The 14,438-nt window shown below is 37.5% G+C and overlaps 1 protein-coding gene across 12 annotated transcripts in view; it reads left to right on the top strand.

The window, feature by feature from the left end:
• Positions 1–14,438, top strand: part of tiam1 (TIAM Rac1 associated GEF 1) — a 289,209-nt gene that overhangs the window by 198,269 nt on the left and 76,502 nt on the right. For all 12 annotated transcript variants that reach the window (XM_008107611.3, XM_008107615.3, XM_008107610.3 and 9 more), the window contains 3 exons: positions 7,343–7,576; positions 8,401–8,586; positions 11,234–11,380. In XM_008107611.3, coding sequence (XP_008105818.2) covers positions 7,343–7,576; positions 8,401–8,586; positions 11,234–11,380 — 567 coding nt within the window. The remainder of the gene's footprint in view (positions 1–7,342; positions 7,577–8,400; positions 8,587–11,233; positions 11,381–14,438) is intronic.

Below are 14,438 nucleotides of genomic sequence, written 5' to 3'. Positions count from 1 at the left end.
TTGGGGGAAAATATACTTTACAGTGCAGTAACTCTTTTTTGCTGCAGATCAGGTTGTAGAAGAGTACACTGATCTGCACAAACCGTATTCAGGCTTTTGACCTGATGTTGGCTTGCAAATATGCCTGCAATGGTATTCATGTGTTTTTCCCAAAGGAAGAAGCAGCCTAGGCAAATGTTTCAGTGAGTGGGAGCAATTGGGATACATGTGCGTTACAGATATTTCTTCGTAGATAGATTTGGTTATATCAATAGCTTCTAAAATCTGAACGTCCAAGAAGATACATTCATTTGCCTGTCTGCCAAGGACCTCTGTATAGCATAGAACAGTTCATCTTGAGTGATCTAATATAGGACAACTGGCAACTATTGGTTTCCCAATGTTCCAATAACTGGTATTGTATTAGTGCCCACAGGCTGTGGTTGTTTCTTTCTCTCCCAGGACCATCAGGCAATGGCTTAGGGAGAAGCACCAGTCTAAGAACCATCATTTCAAATAGAAATATTAAAGCAGATTCTGGACTGCATTTAGATTGTCTACCATATATAAGTTGAAAAACTGTAGTCAAAACCTCCAAAATCTGGGTTTATTACCATAACTCTTATCAAAAAAGGAATCATCCACTCTGAGTAGACTAGCAAAGGGCAAGCTCAGGTGAGCCTAAAAGTTGCATCAGGCACTCTCCTCTCCAACACATCACTGATTCTGGGTTTTCTGACTTCCCAAGTGGGAAAATGGTGGCAGCAGCTTCACCTCGAAGGGGATACTAAGAGTGTAGTGTAGGTCAGTGCTTCTTTTAGGTCAGTGGTTCTCCACCTGTGAGTCCCCAGATGTTTTGGCCTTCATCTCCCAGAACCCCTAACAGCTGGTAAACTGATTGGGATTTCTGGGAGTTGTAGGCCAAAATACTTGGGGACCCACAGGTTGAAAACCACTGTTTTAGGTCCATCTGGGACTACCTAAGCTCGTACCTTTAGCCACTACACTCAGAGAAGGAACCAAGATAGTACTTTTTCTGATAAATATTAGGGTACATTATTCACTCTTATCCGTATTAACTCTTATTTCTCTGTGCATAGTGACAAAAGGCTTTTTCAATGTCGGGGTAGGAAAATGACAGCAGCTAGGGCCTGCTGAGTCTCTGAGGTGGCACTGGTGCTTTCTTCCATGAAGCTGACCTGCTATATATAGATTTTTCATCAAAGCATCAAAAATAAGCTTCCTAGATATCTTGAAACACAGTCTGAAAAAATAACTAGATCAAAAAACGTATAACATCCTTTTCTGTGTTATAATTATGATTTCAAGTATAGATTTCTATTTATAAAGATTATAAATGCTAGATGAGAGTGGTTACCTCATTTCAAAAAGAAATTCTTCTTTTCCCCATTTAGTTATTTTAATGGATGTTGAGTGATCTCATTCCTTTCCTGTTTGAAAGTATCTACTATTTCAATAGTTGTTCTTATCCGACCTCTGAGTCCTTGTAATATATATAGGACACAAATATAATCTCTGTTTATGACCTCATTTCTTTTCAAATGTGTAGTTTACAGGACAGCCCCTCCCAACCGCCAGGCAAGAAAGCGGATTAGGATTTTAGATATATCACTTGTATTCACATTGTGATTTCTTATGTCATCAGTAGAATAAAGAATAGCCATTAAACTGTTCAATCATAATAAGAGGTTCTGTAAGAATTATATCAGAGCGCTCTTCTTGGCACAGTAAGCTGTAAATTGTAATGGTGCCCAGGTTTTTGTTGGCTCACAGTCCACAGGCAGAGCACTTTCGCAAGATGATAATACAGTCATCCCTCCAGTTACACAGGGGTGGAAAGACTTGGTTATAAGGGAGAATTTCTGCAACCAGAGACTTCAGACCTTAAAACTTGCATGGTCTCAAGCTAGTGAATAATATTAAATATCATCCACTATAAATCATTCTATTGTAAACATTTCAAACTGTAGTTTGCTTCCATTTTGAGCAATTTAAAACACCAGAAAGTGAAATGTTTGTCAATTCATTTATAAAAGGCTGTCATTACTCTCCAAAATATATATTTTAAGTGATTAATTTTATCCATCTGAGTTCCAGTAGAAACTTTTCAGTGGTTATGCATATACTATATTTTTCCAAAATTGTATTTGGGGAATGTGGAGAAGGAGATGTTTTTATTAAATGAATATATTATATTACCGCTACCACCGATGTAAAGATGTTTATTTACACTGCCACCAAATTATAAAGTCTTTATAATGCTGCCACCAGATGTAAAGGGGATTATCAACGCTTGCCACCACTATGGGAAGATCAGCCACTAACTGTCTCAGAGAGGAGACCTTTTAAATATTGTTTTTCTTCCTTCTTCTTGTTTACTCTTGATGGCAATATATGTGACAGAAGCTGAGATGTTTGAAGAACAATAACACATTTATTCAGGCACAAAGCTTAATGGTTACAGTAACTTTCTCTTTAGAGGCACTTTAGTTAACAGTTGCAAAGTTAGAATGAGGTGTTTCAAACTCCTTAAAATGTCAGTTCTTTCTCTACTGCTTTAAACTGCAGTCACCCTGTGAATTTCAATCACAGATTATCTGTTCCTTAACAGGAGACAGACTACCTTAAAATAAGTCACCAAACTTATTTTAAACTGACTCAAAATTAAGCAATTGAGTCTCCCTGATCCCTTCAACAAGGATCAGTCTTCCCTGTACCTCATCAGGGCACAGACTAACTGCTTCTTTTTTAAACCTGTACTTCTCCACCAAAACGGCAGTTGGCTCTGCTCACTTCTCCATGGCAACCAACTCTTGAGTTCAGAGATGCAATAACTGAAAGATTGACCCTTTTAAAACACAATACACAATTAAACATGACATCTGTAAACTAAAAAATTCACACTTTATTACAGGGAATTACAGCATATTTTAGCCCATTGTTACTATGTGATTATCAAATTATTGAAGAGACCATAAGGAAAGTATGAAACTAGCCACACACATGCATCAGGCTGTGTAACAGTGCCACCTCAACTAAAAATGTCAATGGTTTTAATATGAAAGGGGACAACAATTCTCATCAAGCAGGATTCCTCTCTATGTCGAAGAAACACTAGGACTAAACATGTATAGCTAAAATGTGCTGCTGCACTTATGTTGACATTGAAGATAGAATAACCCTACTTATGCCTTGCTGCTTTTCTCACATGTTTGATTTTGGTTTCAAGTAATGATATAGGGTTAAATCTTAATTGTGTTTCCTATAATTCAAATTCATTTACTGTAACCATATGCACATATTACTCATTTGTTTCAGCGTACAAAGAGAAAGGAATAACCTAATGATCTGACTTCTGTAAGAGATCTGTATAGGGATGAAATTATTTCCATGCTTTTAGCTCTAGATAACATATTTTCTCAACCATTTGGCTTAGTGAAGCTTAAATGGTGAATTTCTGCAAGTCAGCCCCAATCCCCCAAAGCCTCAGGACTGTATCCTCAATTGGAACTATGCCTTTGTCGTTTATGGATCTCTCCTTTAAAAATAATTGATAGCAGGTCTGCCATATGTTGTGTCTTTTTCTTCCTACAGTATAGGACAAATAGAACTCTTTCCCCAGTTATAATATAGGCCTCTTGTAGTATCATAATCACTCTTTTAAATCACTTATTTTCATGCCTCTACCTTTTCTAACTTCTCCCTCAAGAGCAAGTATGTTGTCCATACTACAGTGTTTTACTGGGCACGAGGGGTCATGGGAAGAGAAGTAAAGGAGCATAAGGGAACAGCATTAATGCCATATTTCGTGAGGACCAAAGTAGATCTTCATATAATACTGCAAAATCTTACAAATACATCTTGTTTGGAGACCTTGATTCTCAAAAAGAAATGTCATAAAGGCTAAAGACTTTAGGGGTCAGACGAAGTCCACAGCTTTTGTGGCAACATAGAGCCTTATTTATTACAAGTTCCTCACTGAGACATCAGAGCTAGATTTTCCTGTGACATCTCATGGGAAAGAGCACAGAATGAATAATCAAAGTAATATTTCAGAAGGTTCTTTAGATTTGTGAAACTATTTGCTAGCTATGTGCCGGGATCCTTGTAAATCTAAAGAATTTAGATGGTGAAACAAAGATGGATTTGCAGGAGGAGAGAAAGACTGGATGTAATTATGGAAATAATCTGCAAGTTACTGTAATCCCCCTCCCACAAGATTGATTTGTTATGCTTAACTGTGTACATCACATTAGTAATAATAATAATGTATCTTTGCAGATGATTCATGTACATTTATAGTAATATTTGAACAAAATTTTAAAAGCATTAGAGGTTCTTTTAAAAGCCTTGTGATTTAAGGTTTTCAGAATATTATCTGATTTATGTGCACATACATTGAAAAGAAACTACTAAAAAGACTGACTACAAAGTCAAAGAGAGACAGAGTGTTGTTCAGCACAGCCAAAATATACATTTCACTGTAAATGTATTTTTACTGTCTTGCATCCAAATATGCTACCCATCTCCCACTAACTTCCTCTTTAGTGAGGCAGCTATGATGCAGCCTACACAAATCAACTAGACTTGCAAGGCACATGGTATTACTCGATGCGTGAAGCATTTAAAAACTGCATGTTCATATTTCAGGTTATTTTTAAGGTTCCGTCTTTCCTTTGGAGATAAACTGAGGCCCTCTCAGTTTGAGAGTGCTAAATAGTTTAGTCCTCCTACCCTTTCTCCTCCAAATGCAACTTCATGTGCATTTTCTATTATCATCCATTCAAAACATTGCTATAATTGTTGAATGATTTCTTTGATGTGGCGAATCATTATAATTTAAACTTCATTTCTAGTTTCCTGCATAGAATGAGTAAAGATTATTCAAATTTCTGTGAAATCGTTTTTATATAGTTGGCACTCCATACCCACAACTTGAAACATTTTTAAAAATGCAAACAGAAAACATTGTTTTTTGTCATTTTATATAAGGGACAGCATTTTACTATACCATTGTATATGATGGTACTTGAGCGTTCATGGATTTTGGTTTCATGAGTATCCTGGGACTAAGCCTTAGTGGATACCAAGGGTCCACCATATACTGTTTCTAGACATCTTACCTCAATTGGAGGTGTTTTCATTTGTTTTTTTTAAAAAAATCAATTTAATTTATATACTGAGTATAGTTATATATGTTGGTTGTAGGGGTAGAATGGGAGAATGCAGTAAATTAGAATTTGCTTTTGCATAAACTATGAAATTGATGGAATTGTATTTAATTGACCTTAAATAGGTTTTGAAAAAAAGGAATGAAAAGGCTAACTAGTAAAATGACCTACTAAAGAGATTGGACTTTGAATTTTATCAATTCATTCATTTTTTATATTTGTCTTCTCCCAATATGACACCTAAAGCAGATGGTCATGGTGACATCAGGGGCCAGTGCAGACTTAACTCAAAAATATGGACTGGTCCATGAGGTCACGAATAGTCAGAAACAACTGAGTGATTGAACAACAACAACAATGAAGGCTGGAAGGGGTCAGGAATAGGCAGACTCTTGTAACATCTGATCTGGTACAAGTGGCATAATCATTTTAATTGACAGAGGGATTTATTGGTTTGCTAAGTGAAGAAGGGGTGAATCAAAAGAAGAGTCAGATTTATGGTAGATGTAAACATCTTTCAGTTCAGGGGAATGCCTCTTTGCCAGCACAAATTAGGTCAGAACCCTACGTTCCTGAATGGAGCAAAGTTAGGATTCAGTAAAGCTTCAGATGGCCTAAATTGGCTTACCGTATTTGTAAATTGGGATTGCATTCTTAAATCTTACCCATGGACTGGAGATGAGGCTTTGTGCTCCCTTCCTTCTCATATATATCCTCTCCTTCTACTGCCCTTAACTGTGATCAGTAGTTATGTCTGTATAAGAATTAAGCATATTAATAATAACCAAGGCTTGCTGTTAACTAAACACTTGGAGCTGAGTTCATATCCCAGATTAAGAATGAATAGGATCACCAATCCCCACCTTCCTCTTCATTTTAAAGTATAGTGCTAGGGACTGTAAATATTTGCAGCTAACTTTATATCATAGTAAAACAAAACAATTTACAAAGATTCATTCAAGCAGCAGATCCTGTTAAAAGAGGTCAATATATGGTATTCTGGGAAAGAATAAGATTGTGTTGATACTAGTGAGTGCTTAAACTGATACAGTAGAGTCTCGATTATCCAACATAAATGGGCCAGCAGATCATTGGATAAGTAAAAATGTTGAATAATAAGGAGGGATTAATTAAAAGCCTATTAAACATCAAATTAAGTTATGATTTTACAAATTAAGCACCAAAGCATCATGCTTTACAACAAATCGACAGAAAAAGCAGGTCAGTACACAATAACATTATGTAGTAATTATGGTATTTACGAATTTAGCACCAAAACATCACAATATATTGAAAACATTGACTAGTAAAAGGCAGACTGCGTTGGATAATACAGAACGTTGGATGAGCAAAGGTTGGATAAGCGAGACTACTGTTCTTACAGTCGACATTTTACATCTAGCCTTATTAAATTCACAAACTACTCAAGGATGCTGAACACATGTTTTATGAAATCACGAGGATTTATGTTTTGTAAGTCATTCTCTGTAGCAGTTATGAGTAAAAAGTATTTTTTTAAACACCCATTAGTTGCTACCCATCTTGATAACATTACTAGGAACACAGCATATGTTGCCATATGGTTCAGAATCATAGAAAATCTAGTGAAGCTCTTCAAGTTACTTTCTCTTTGATGTGCATTCTTCTGTTCATTATTAGTTTTCCTCTTCAGCTCTAAAGCACAGTGATCTCGCTGGGGTATTGCAGGGACATGACAATTGATGATTATAAGCTTTCTCAGCAGGGAAGTGGTATAGCTTTCATCATAGTTACAATATCAGTGGGCACCATGTTCTTGAAGTGATATAGGTATTTGTTACAGGCTACCAATTACTCTATAAATATATATGAACTGTGGCTCCTGTCAGGATTTCTCATTCTAAATCATTGTGTTCAGTAATCTCATTCTACATCAGTGTGTTCAGAGTTGGACTGAGTATTGTTGAAGTGTTATGGTGTTCTGCAAAGCCCCTCCAACTGTCTAATTTTGAGGCTCTAATTTCCGAGAAGTTTCCATTGATAGGGTGAACTCTTAGAAGGAACAAATAATCATATAGACACAGTTATGGACATGCAAAATAGAATCTATTACGAACAAATTCAGGAGAAACAGTTTATATTTGAAAACCTGCACTGCGAAGATTCTGATTTCTGTCTTTTGTTTTCTAAAGACTTGTAGCCAAACAGAACTGGAGAACTGGATTACAGCAGTTCACTCAGCTTGTGCAACTGCAGTAGCACGGCAGCACCACAAAGAAGACACTGTCAAGCTTTTGAAAACAGAAATTAAAAAACTGGAGCAAAAGATTGACATGGACGAGAAGATGAAGAAAATGGGAGAAATGCATTTCCTCAGTTTGTCTTCTGTTAGAGACTCCAAGAAGAAGAAGACCATTCTTGACCAGGTGCCTTACTTGTATACACTTAGCACACAACTGTGAAATATACACATATTTCCAAATATTATTATATAGAACACTAGTTATAGTAACTTAGGCTACGTTATTCTAACTATGGCTATAAACTTAAGAGCACATACCAAGAGGTAAGCCCCGTGGGCTTAGTTCCACTTGCTTTTGAGTAAATATATTCAAGCTGGCAATATAATTGAAAAAAGGTAACATATGGAGCCCCTTTTACTGAGCAACAGCTCTTTAACCAGGGCTGTTAAATAAGTCTAGAACCTTAACCAAGGGGAAACTATTGTTGCAGCATTATGGAGATTTCCAGCCTATTGAAAGTATTTCCTACTGACAATCTGCACCACACAGACTGCTGGTGGTGCTCAGCAACTGACAGATGTTAATGTATTCTCTGGTGTTTTTTACTCATTTTCTTTAGTATGGCATCAAACTTCACTGGCTTTTAAGCTGCTCCTACGGAAAGCCTGGAGATTTTTGTTGTTGTTACGGTTCTGATGTTTTCATGTTTGTTGTATAAAAACAGTTTTTCAGTGTCTATAGGGTAGAGTAGAGAAGGAGAATCCAGAGGAAATTAAGACTGGAATGTTAATCTTATTAGCTTTCTATCAAAGTAATAGTTGTCTTAGAATTTCTCTGCTCCAGGAATAAAGATATTCCCCTTTTCTTACTTAGGAATGTAATGAATTTGGACAATAGAAGATATAATTCAATGAAATGTAGTATTTGTGGATCTGTATTAGCATGTGTACCTTAACATTCATTTGTCATTGACTTTTTCTTCTCTGTTCTCAAATGTCCTTTTATAGATATTTGTTTGGGAACAAAACCTGGAACAGTTTCAGATGGATCTTTTTAGGTATCGTTGTTACTTAGCAAGTCTTCAAGGAGGGGAACTCCCAAATCCAAAAACACTTCTTGCTTTTGCAAGTCGTCCGACGAAAGATGCAATGGGCCGTCTTGGAATCTTTTCAGTGTCATCTTTTCATGCACTGGTGAGTTTCAGCTGACACCAGAGGTTATTGTTGCTAAAATAGAAATCACTTGGTGCTTTTTAAAGAAGGTTAATTGAGTTGTTGTTCCTGTGCAGCCTCTGGTCATTTCAGTGAGATAAGGTCATTCTTGGTCTCTGTTCCTATAGAAATAAAAGGTAGGCATTGTCTCAGTGGGAAATTTCTCCTCAACTTTATGTTTTAAACGGCTTATTCAATTGACGTTTTAAAGAAAAAATAGGTTGAATGAATTTCATTTTCAGTCATTATTGTGAAGGTTATAATGCTGGTGCTATTAATTGCAGAGGTAAAACTTTGCCTGTCTGAGCTAATTGGATTGTTTAGGGCCTTATACTAAACAAATGCTACACACAAATATTTATAACATTATGGCACCTTTCATTAATTCTTTTATGATATTCATATATGCAATTACTATTATATCTCCTTCTACATTAATTTTCATGGCCTTAATATATAAGATGTTCAAGCAGAAATAATGTGGTTGTTCTGTGCATTCTTTTTCTCCACTGACCTGCTCAAGTACCTGCTCAAGCGATTTATAGAGCTTGCATAACAGTCCACCCTCTGCATGGGAGAGCTTGCACTTTTATCAGATTCTCTTTCAGGTTTGAGGTGCTGGCACTGAGGTGAATATGAGATTCTGTATGTCTGATTCACCACTGTAATTGGATCTGCCAGTACCATTCTGTTTGCAGAAGGAATCTGAATTTTGTAGAGATTTCTGCTTATAGAAAGAGAGAGAGATAACAATTTTTCATTGATCCCTCTTTTAAAGTTCTGAAAAGCTGCTCCAGGGGTCAAGAATAACATCAGATGTGGTTCAGGGGTTTGGGCAGAGAAAGTTATTCAGCCACATATTTCAGCCTCTGGCATAAGATCCACGTTCCCATGGAAGAAAGTATTGACTTAAACAATGCATACTCTCAGCTCAGGCAAAAATGTATCGGAGGCTCTACATAATATCGAAGTCCTATTCAGATATCATTTAAAACAGGGATAGACAACTATACATGTACTAGCTGTGCCCAGCCACATGTTGCTGTGGCTTATGGGAATCATTTGTTGACTGAGTGGAATAGCAGTAAATAGCCTTGCAGCCTCAACGCCTGGCCGTTTTCTTCTTATGCGAATCCTTGTTTGGTGAGCTGGAATACAATGGAATAGGCTTGCTGCTTGGAAGGCTGGGTACTTGCGTTCTAGGGGAATGGTTTTTTTTGGCCAATTTGAATTGCACTGAATAGCCTCGCTGCTTCAAAGTCTGGCCACTTTCTATATAGGGCCATCCTTCGTTGGCCAGGTTGAATGGGATAGAATAGCCTCATGGCTTCAAAGCCTGGCGGTTTTCTATCTAGGGGAAATCTTGGTTGGTCAGGTTGAACAGCACTGAATAGCCTTGCTGCTTGCAAGCCTGGCTGCTTTCTACCTTGTGGAATTCTTGGTTGGCCAGGTTGAATAGCAATTAATAGTCTTGGTGCGGCAAGTATGAATGATGCAATTAGCCACCTTGATTAACATTTAATGGCCTTTCAGCTTCAAAGCCTGGCTGTTTCCTGCCTGAGGGAATCCTTCGTTGGGAAGTGTAAGCTCACCCTGATTGTTTCCTTTCTGGAATTCCCAATTTCCCTGCTTTCAGCGTGTTGCTCTTTATTTACTGTCCTGGTTTTAGAGATTATATTGTTGTGTATTATTATACCACAGTAATGATTTCATATTATATTTATAATCTTATATTATCTGTTTAGAAGTGGATTATATGAGGCCCCTTCTACACAGCTGTATAAAATCCACATTGAAGTGGATTATATGGCAGTGTGGACTCAAGATAATCCAGTTCAAAGCAGATAATATAAGATTATAAATGGGTAAAATAGCTGTGTGGAAGGACCTTGAGTCTACACTGCCATATAATCCAGTTCAAATAAGATAATCTGTATTTTATAGGCATTGTGGATCAGGCCTAAGTGCACTCTGCCTGTGCCCTGGGCATTAAAGGCAGCAGAGCCTACCTTTCTAACTGGCAGTTAGGGGGAGAAAGGCTCTTCCTCATTCTCTGTAATTTGGACTATTTTTCTAGGGTTTTTTAAAAAAATGAAATACATGTTTTGGATGACTGTGTCTTTTGGTGTGATTTGGGTCAATGGTTTTGTTGTTTACTCCATAGTAAAATGAACATTACATTTATATATATATAGATGAGGGTGGGGAGGAAGGGCATCGGGGAGCTCAAAAGTTGATTCCAAGGACTGCATACAGCCTGCACTCCATATTTTGCTCACCCCTGATTTAAATCATACTGGTCTAACATATGAGAGGGGAAACGTCTCTGTTTCCAGTTCTGTCTCTTATTTCGTGTGAAGAATGCTGTGCTCAAAGAAGGATATCCACTTTGTGCAAAAGCTCTCAATGGAACAGTTCGGTAGAAGCAGTTTGTATGGAACATGTCATGTCAGATCATGTCTTCAGTGCACATGTTAATTATTTATAATTACGTCCTGAATTTTATTATAACGTTTTAAAATAAAGTGCAGCAGCAAAACATTTAAACTGTTTGACTTACACTCTGTCATCCTTGAAAGTGAACTCCTTTGTCACCCTTTTCACTAATACATTTTGTGGTACCTGGCAGGTGGCAGCTCGCACAGGTGAATCTGGCGTCAGGAGAAGAACACAGGCCATGTCGAGATCAGCAAGCAAACGGAGAAGCCGATTTTCTTCTCTTTGGGGCTTGGATACGACTTCAAAGAAGAAGCAAGGGAGACCAAGCATTAATCAGGTAGCTTTGAAAATAGTGATAATACTAAATTATATTGTTTTGGTTTACAGCATACTGTAGAAATGTGGCAAAGCAAAGATCATTTGTCTGTGCAGAGGGTTTTAATTTTTAACACACATCCAAAATTGGGCTCAGAGCTGCAAATAGTTCTGAGTTGAATAGGCTTTCCTTCAGGCTTTTTTCCTGGTAGTAGTATCCTACATTCTTCAAAATGTTTTTTCCCCTCTTTTTCAAAGCAGTTCAACAGTATGCACACAATCTTATGTGCTTATACAGCACAAACTGTTTAAAGCCTCCTCCTATCTTCAGTGATCTGTATTTATGTATGTACACATATATGTGGAATTTTTTCATGTCAGGAGTGACTTGAGAAACTGCAAGTCACTTCTGGTATGAGATAATTGGCTGTATGTAAGGGTGTTGCCCAGAGGACCCCCAGAAGTTTTACCATCCTGTGGGAGGCTTCTCTCATGTCCCCGCATGGGAAGCTGGAGCTGACAGATGAGAGCTCATCCTGCTCCCCAGATTCAAACTGCTGACCTTTTGGTCAGCAGTCCTGCCGGCACAAGGGTTTAACCCATTATGCCACCTGGGATATATATGTAGATGCATGTATGCAGGTCCTGATTTGGCCAAAAATGTTTCCCTCTTGAGTTGTACCATCATATATGCTGTGGCACTCTTCCTGGTGTTCATTCAAAGCAGTGCCAGAAAAGAAATAAAAAGTCTTAATTCTTTCTTTGATTTAGCATTGTTTCCATTCTGCTTTCAGTAGATCTCCTAGTTAATTGTGAATAAGGCTGGCACCTGAGAAATAATACTTTCTTTCTTGTGCCCATGACAACTATGTTCCAAATTCTATAAAGCTTGTGGATTGTAGATGGTGTTTCCCTATTGATAGGATTAAGCTATTCATGGTCAAGGGAGAATTTAAAAGATGCCCTTGGAACACATTGTCTCAGAATCACTGCTTCCTCCAGCATTGACAAAAATCCAATTTTAGTTTAAACAACCAGACTAAGTGAGAGGGACCTTTGTGTAGTGTTTTATAAGTGCCGGGCCTGATCATATGCTAGTTAGTCAGGCAGAAAACTGATCCCTTTCTGCAAGTAATAAAGTTGCCCTCAGTTGTATATATCCGGATAGTTTGTTATTTAGACTTTCTCTCAAAAGCACAGGATTTGTTTCTTTGCTATCAAGAGGCTGTGCTTGCAAGGAGTTCTGAAACTGCAAAATAAGGTTGCAGTTGATTAAATAGCTACAAGGATTGATTGGATTTATCTATAAATTTACTGGATTTATTTATAGACAAAGAACTTTATTGCAGTGGTATCTTGCGGCTTCCAAATCACAGAGGTGGTGAAGCCACTCTGTTTTATACTCTTAACCTTAAAGAAAGTGTCCTCTAAATTGATTCAGCACCTTGGACAGCTACTTTAAAATTTGGACTAAACTCTAGAATAGATTCATGTGGGAACTACCACCTGGCCTTACTTTGTAGAACTGCATTTAAAATGCTAGTCTCTATTTCTGCATTTCAGTGCCTTGGCTATGAAATAGCTTGTTCCTATTTTTTGCTTTAGGAGTATAGAAGAGAATATTGGAATAATGTTTGTATTTATGAATATGGAGAGGAGAAGGATTCACTGGGGACCATATATATTTGTGGCTTTGGGCATGGTTAATCTATGTTTGCATTCCCTCCTTTTCTATCTGTATGGCATGTGTGTTCAAACAGAAGTAATCTAATCCACATCTGTATTGGCTCTTCTTTTCTTCAAGCATTTCAACCAGCTTTTAATCCCCGAATATAGGTCTCCATCAATAAAAGGGGTTTTAAAAACAGCAGAAATTGTTGTTTGATCCACTACAACTTCATATGTCCGATGCACACACTTCTAAAGTCGTTTTGCTTTCCTTACAGTCCTTCTCTTCAAAGGGAGATTGTGATCATCCCAGAGGTTCACTGTTTTAAGATGTTCTATTGCAAATGGTAAAGAAGTAGAGCTGCCATTTCCACCTCCTTCCACATTGGCCTAAATATCCCAAGGGTACCAGGTCCCATTAGATCTTGGAAGCTAATCAGGGGTCAGCTGTGGTTATTACTTGGATGGAAGGTCACCGACTAATAGGTGTTTGTAGGCTATATTTCAGAAAGAAAAATTGGCAAAATTACCTCTGAGTATTCTTTGCCTAAGAAAACTCTAGGGTTGCCATAGATCAGCAGGTATCTTGAAGTCACACAGACATAAACACATTCTACATTAAAATGTGTCAGAAAAGTTGATCTTATTTCTTTTATCCAAACAAATATAAAGATAAGGATTATGATAACTTCCCATTCCAGTCGCAGTGGGAGAGGCAATGAAGTTTTATGTTTTGTGAGAGGGGGAACTATAGAGTCTAAAGAAGGAATATTTTCTCTTGTAGCTATTTTAATAAATTTGACTCCATGTAAAGCTGCAGCAGTTGGATTGGGAATATTTTTGATGAAAATATTATATAACCAGCATGGGTTGCATTTTTTGCGCTAATATAACCTTTATGCAATCTTGTTCAAATTCTCACACAATGCAAGAACCAAGTCTGGTGAGTTGTCAAGAGTCAGACGCCAATTAGCGAACAAAAATAGAGTTTATTCAGCAGATAAGCCAAAAAGTAATGTTAACACAGAAAAAACCTTGAAACACTTCACTATCAGTGCTTCAAGAGCAGTTCAAACAAAAATATAATTCAGCAACACAAGCAGGTAAAAACAAAGCTAAACAAACTTAGTGCAAACTGCACTTTCTGAGTCCAAGCCCTGCCAGCTGGCTCTGTAGTTTTCAAAGGAACAGTTCCCAAAAGAAAACACCAAATTGGTCAGGAAACAAACAAACAAACTAAGAATGCAGTAGACTGTTTCCACAATGTGGATAAAGCCGAAGGCTCCAAAAGGATGGTGAAAAGACGTCGTCCGGGATTCCAAGGTCAGGTCAGGAGATAACAGCGGTGTCCAAAGAGCAAGCCAGGAGTCAAAAGCTGATAGTAGTCATCAATCACAGGGCGAAGGCAGTAG

Source organism: Anolis carolinensis, chromosome 3, assembly GCF_035594765.1.
Source record: "Anolis carolinensis isolate JA03-04 chromosome 3, rAnoCar3.1.pri, whole genome shotgun sequence".
Taxonomy (NCBI): Eukaryota; Metazoa; Chordata; class Lepidosauria; order Squamata; family Dactyloidae; genus Anolis; species Anolis carolinensis.
The sequence above is the reverse complement of the archived record's forward strand: the minus strand, read 5'-3'. Positions and strand labels throughout refer to the sequence as shown.